At 63.0% G+C, this 3,474-nt stretch overlaps 2 protein-coding genes across 2 annotated transcripts in view; both read right to left on the bottom strand.

Moving 5' to 3' along the window:
• The window catches only part of H696_01260 (hypothetical protein), a gene marked incomplete at both ends in the record, with an annotated part of 10,389 nt that extends 7,994 nt beyond the window's left edge, over positions 1-2,395 (bottom strand). The window contains 7 exons of the mRNA XM_009495146.1: positions 50-113; positions 254-471; positions 594-733; positions 884-1,043; positions 1,251-1,435; positions 1,589-1,733; positions 1,874-2,395. Coding sequence (XP_009493421.1) covers positions 50-113; positions 254-471; positions 594-733; positions 884-1,043; positions 1,251-1,435; positions 1,589-1,733; positions 1,874-2,395 — 1,434 coding nt within the window. The remainder of the gene's footprint in view (positions 1-49; positions 114-253; positions 472-593; positions 734-883; positions 1,044-1,250; positions 1,436-1,588; positions 1,734-1,873) is intronic.
• A 728-nt stretch (positions 2,396-3,123) lies between these two features.
• H696_01259 (hypothetical protein) overlaps positions 3,124-3,474 on the bottom strand; it is a 6,706-nt gene continuing 6,355 nt past the window's right edge. Inside the window, exon 11 of the mRNA XM_009495145.1 lies at positions 3,124-3,392. Coding sequence (XP_009493420.1) covers positions 3,278-3,392 — 115 coding nt within the window. The 3' untranslated portion in view covers positions 3,124-3,277. The remainder of the gene's footprint in view (positions 3,393-3,474) is intronic.

Below are 3,474 nucleotides of genomic sequence, written 5' to 3'. Positions count from 1 at the left end.
TGTGTGTGTGTGTGTGTGCGGCATTGGTGGTGAGTGAAGATGCGTGTACCTGCTTGGAGAGCGGATCACCATTATTGAGATGCTCAGGCGGCAATGGCGAGCCTGTCGGGAAGCTGGACGCGTGCATATGGGCATACACAGACATCCAACGAGGGCCAAATGGTGAGTTGGAATGCGGCCCGGAGCGAGGAGGGGCGCGATGAAAAAGGAGGAGGAGGAGGAGGAGGAGGAGGAAAAGCCCCGCTGCACGCACGTCCGAATGTACCGGTCCAGCGCCACAGCCACCAGGATGGCGAATGAGCAATCGGGACTCTGGGAAAATAGCCCCCTCGGGGAGAAAGCCACCTCGTTGATGAAATGCCCGAAGGTCTTGGGCACGGCGATTTTGATCTCCTCAATCGGGACGCTATTCATGCCGCTGGTCGCGCCCTGATACACATCATACATGGCAATGAGGAGTTCTTGGGGATCCTGCGATGAGGGGCAGGAGGCCGGAGGGGGCAGCACAAGGGCAGCAGTTGGGATTAGCCAAGGCGAACAGATGTGCGCGGTGTGTTTTTTTTTCTCCGGAGTTCGGGGACACCCCGGCGCACCCTCCGGACGGCGGCGAAGTTGTCCACAAAAGGAGTGCAGGTCTTCACGCAAAGCTGGTGCATCCACGCCTCGACACGCTGCTTGGTCGGCTCTTCGGACTCCGGCTGGAAGGCCAGCAGGCGAATCAGGGTAACCGCATCTGAATTGGCGGGATTCCGGGCGAGGGGGCGGAGGGATGGCGTAAGCGCGAGCAAAAGGTGGACAGGCAAGGCTGGATGGGAAAAGCTGGCCCAGCAACAGGTTGAAGAAGGAGGGGCGGAGGGGGGACAGGCTCAAGATGGAGGCGAACCATTGCAGGGGCCCACCCGACACAGGGTGTCGAACAGGAAGTCCAGCATCTGCTGCATGTTGGGGAAGAAAATGTTGATGACCATCCACTCAAGGTCCTTGATGGTCTCCGGCATGAGGAGAATGAACTTCTCCTCCTCCTTGCGGAAGATTTCCAGCACCTGGGCCGAGTGTGTTGCGCATGTGCGTATGTGTGTGGATGGGTGGGCGGGTGGCATGGGTTATTTGACCGGGAGGCAGGGAGGGAAGCCGAGAGGGGCAGCAAGCCGGGACCTGGCGGTGGCGGCGGCGGTAGCAGCAGCAGCAGCGGCGGCAGCAGCAGCGGCAGCAGCAGCGGCCAATGCGACATGCCACTGGCTCGGGCATACCTTGGAGAAGTAGACCGATGGCTCGGCCGAGCAGATCAGCGAATGCTGCTCCTTCAGGTAGGCCGACGTGGTGGAAAGGAAGTGCTCCTCAAAGAGCCGCGCGCGCAGGGGCGACCGGGATGGCGGCGCTGGCAGGGGCAGAATGTCCCGGTCCTCGATGTCCGTCGAATGCTTGTCCAGTATCCCTGGTGATGTCGAGGAGGGTGGAGAAGGAGAAAGGGCCAGGGCGGCGGTGCCGGGGCAATGTCAAGACCCGAGCAGGGAGACGGCCATCAATGTGAGAGGAAGCCCACAGGGGGGAGAGATGAATAGGGGCCGGTTGCCGGGCAGCAGCGTACGCAGGAAATCCACCATCAGGGAGAAGTGATTAAAGTCAAAGGGCTCATTCTTATGGCGAACATCAATCAGCTCCAGCAGAATGCGGTTGGAGATCCGGTCCAAGAGCGCCGGCGGAAGAAGGAGTTTCAGCGTGGTGATTGTATCCTGCCATGGGCGGGTACGTGCATGGGGACGGCCATGCCAGGGGACGCGCGCGTCAGGCCGACGGGTCATGCTGAAAAGGGGAGACGAAATACAGCGGCGCAGGGGGGGAGGGGAGAGAGGGGAGCGCGATGCTCACGCACGTTGAAGATGAAGTTGATCCGGTACAGCCGGCTCGGGGAGATGACATCGTGCACCGGCGCCATGGCGAAGCCCAGCGAGGAAAGGATCGACAGAAGTTGGGTCCAGGAGCGCGTCAGCTCCTGCAGGAGATCCGCATCCGGGGCCGCCTCCAGCTGGGCCAGGATCTTCTTCAGGTGCGTCTCCACCAGGCAGAGAACCATGAACCGCAGGGAGGCCTGGCGCTCGCGGACGTTGGTTTGCAAGCGATCCAGGTCAAAGATGCCGGTGATGCGGAAGACGATTTGGTGCAGACGCCCAGTCAGCCGAGGGGGGATCTTGGGCAGGGTGAACATCTGCTCGACAATGTCGACAAGCTCGTCCCACAGGAGCTTCTGCTCGTCGGTGAAGTGCTGGCGCTCGAAGAACTCCGGCGGCAGGCGCCCAGCGAGGGACGGCAGGACGGTGCCGGCCGGAGCCGACTTGCGCTCGGCGCCCGATTCCAAGTCCAGCGGAACCGGCGGGGCGTAGCTGGGGTGAAACATCGTGCGGAGGGGCCGAAAGGTGCACAGAGCCCGAGAGAGGAGCCGGTGCCGGGGGTCAAAAGAGGCGAGGGGTCGAGCTGGCACAGGTCGCAGGGAGGCGGAATGGAGGGAGAGAGGGAGCGAGGCAGGGTCGATGGGATGGGGCTGGGTGGAGCAAGGTGCAGGGCAGCCGGCTCTCGAGCACAGGGGGTCTTCAGTCCTTTCTCAGGGCTGGAAGCCCGGGGCGAGGGGGGCAGGGGATCCGGAGCACCACCCAATTAAAGCCCAAAAGGTGGGCACCTTCGACCGGGGGGTGGGGGCGGGGAGGAGGAACGGGACCAGCCCCTGCCGGGGCAGGGCGGGGGACTCTGAGGGCCGTGCCCTGGGGCTGGCTGATGTGCGTGGGTCTCTCGCGAGAACCCAGCCCTGGGCAGATCATTCCCATGTGTGGGGCCTTGCAGCATGACGGGGCGGCCCCTGGGGGGCGGGCATCCCCCCGCCCGTCCCCCCTGGCACATATCCCCCAAGGCCCAGCGGCCCGAGGAAGGGGTGGTTCCATGCCCGAAAATCGGTTTGACGGCGTGACCGGTGCTCCGGGGGGGGGGGGGGGGGGGGGGCGATCACCGGACCGGCATCCGTTTGCGGTGGCACTTACACCACAATCTGCGGCCAGCCGAGTGCTAAATTGACCATTCGGCGGGGGCGAAAACGTGTGTGCGTGTGCTTGTGCTTGTGTGTGTGTGTGTGTGTGTATGAGGATGCGGATGTGTATTGGATTGCCCTTCAAAATGGATGGGGCTGAGGCGCGCCGAGCAGGGCGACCCAATGTCTGGGGGGGCCGCCCAGGAAGGGGAGGGGCGGTCGCACCTGCCCGGTATTCTTGGGCGCCGCCGGCTCTTACACCTAGAACATGCCGAGCAGGGCGGACATGATCCAAAGGATGTGGATGAAGACCACATAGACGAAGGCCACCAGGCGGGCATTGCCATTGCGCTTGATGTGCAGGGCCGTCTTGGCACTGCACATGTGTGTGTGTGTGTGTGTGTGTGTGTGTGTGTGTGTGTGTGTGTGTGTGTGTGTGTGTGTGTGTGTGTGTGTGT

This window comes from Fonticula alba, assembly GCF_000388065.1.
Source record: "Fonticula alba strain ATCC 38817 unplaced genomic scaffold supercont2.2, whole genome shotgun sequence".
NCBI classification, from domain to species: Eukaryota; order Rotosphaerida; family Fonticulaceae; genus Fonticula; species Fonticula alba.
The sequence above is the reverse complement of the archived record's forward strand: the minus strand, read 5'-3'. Positions and strand labels throughout refer to the sequence as shown.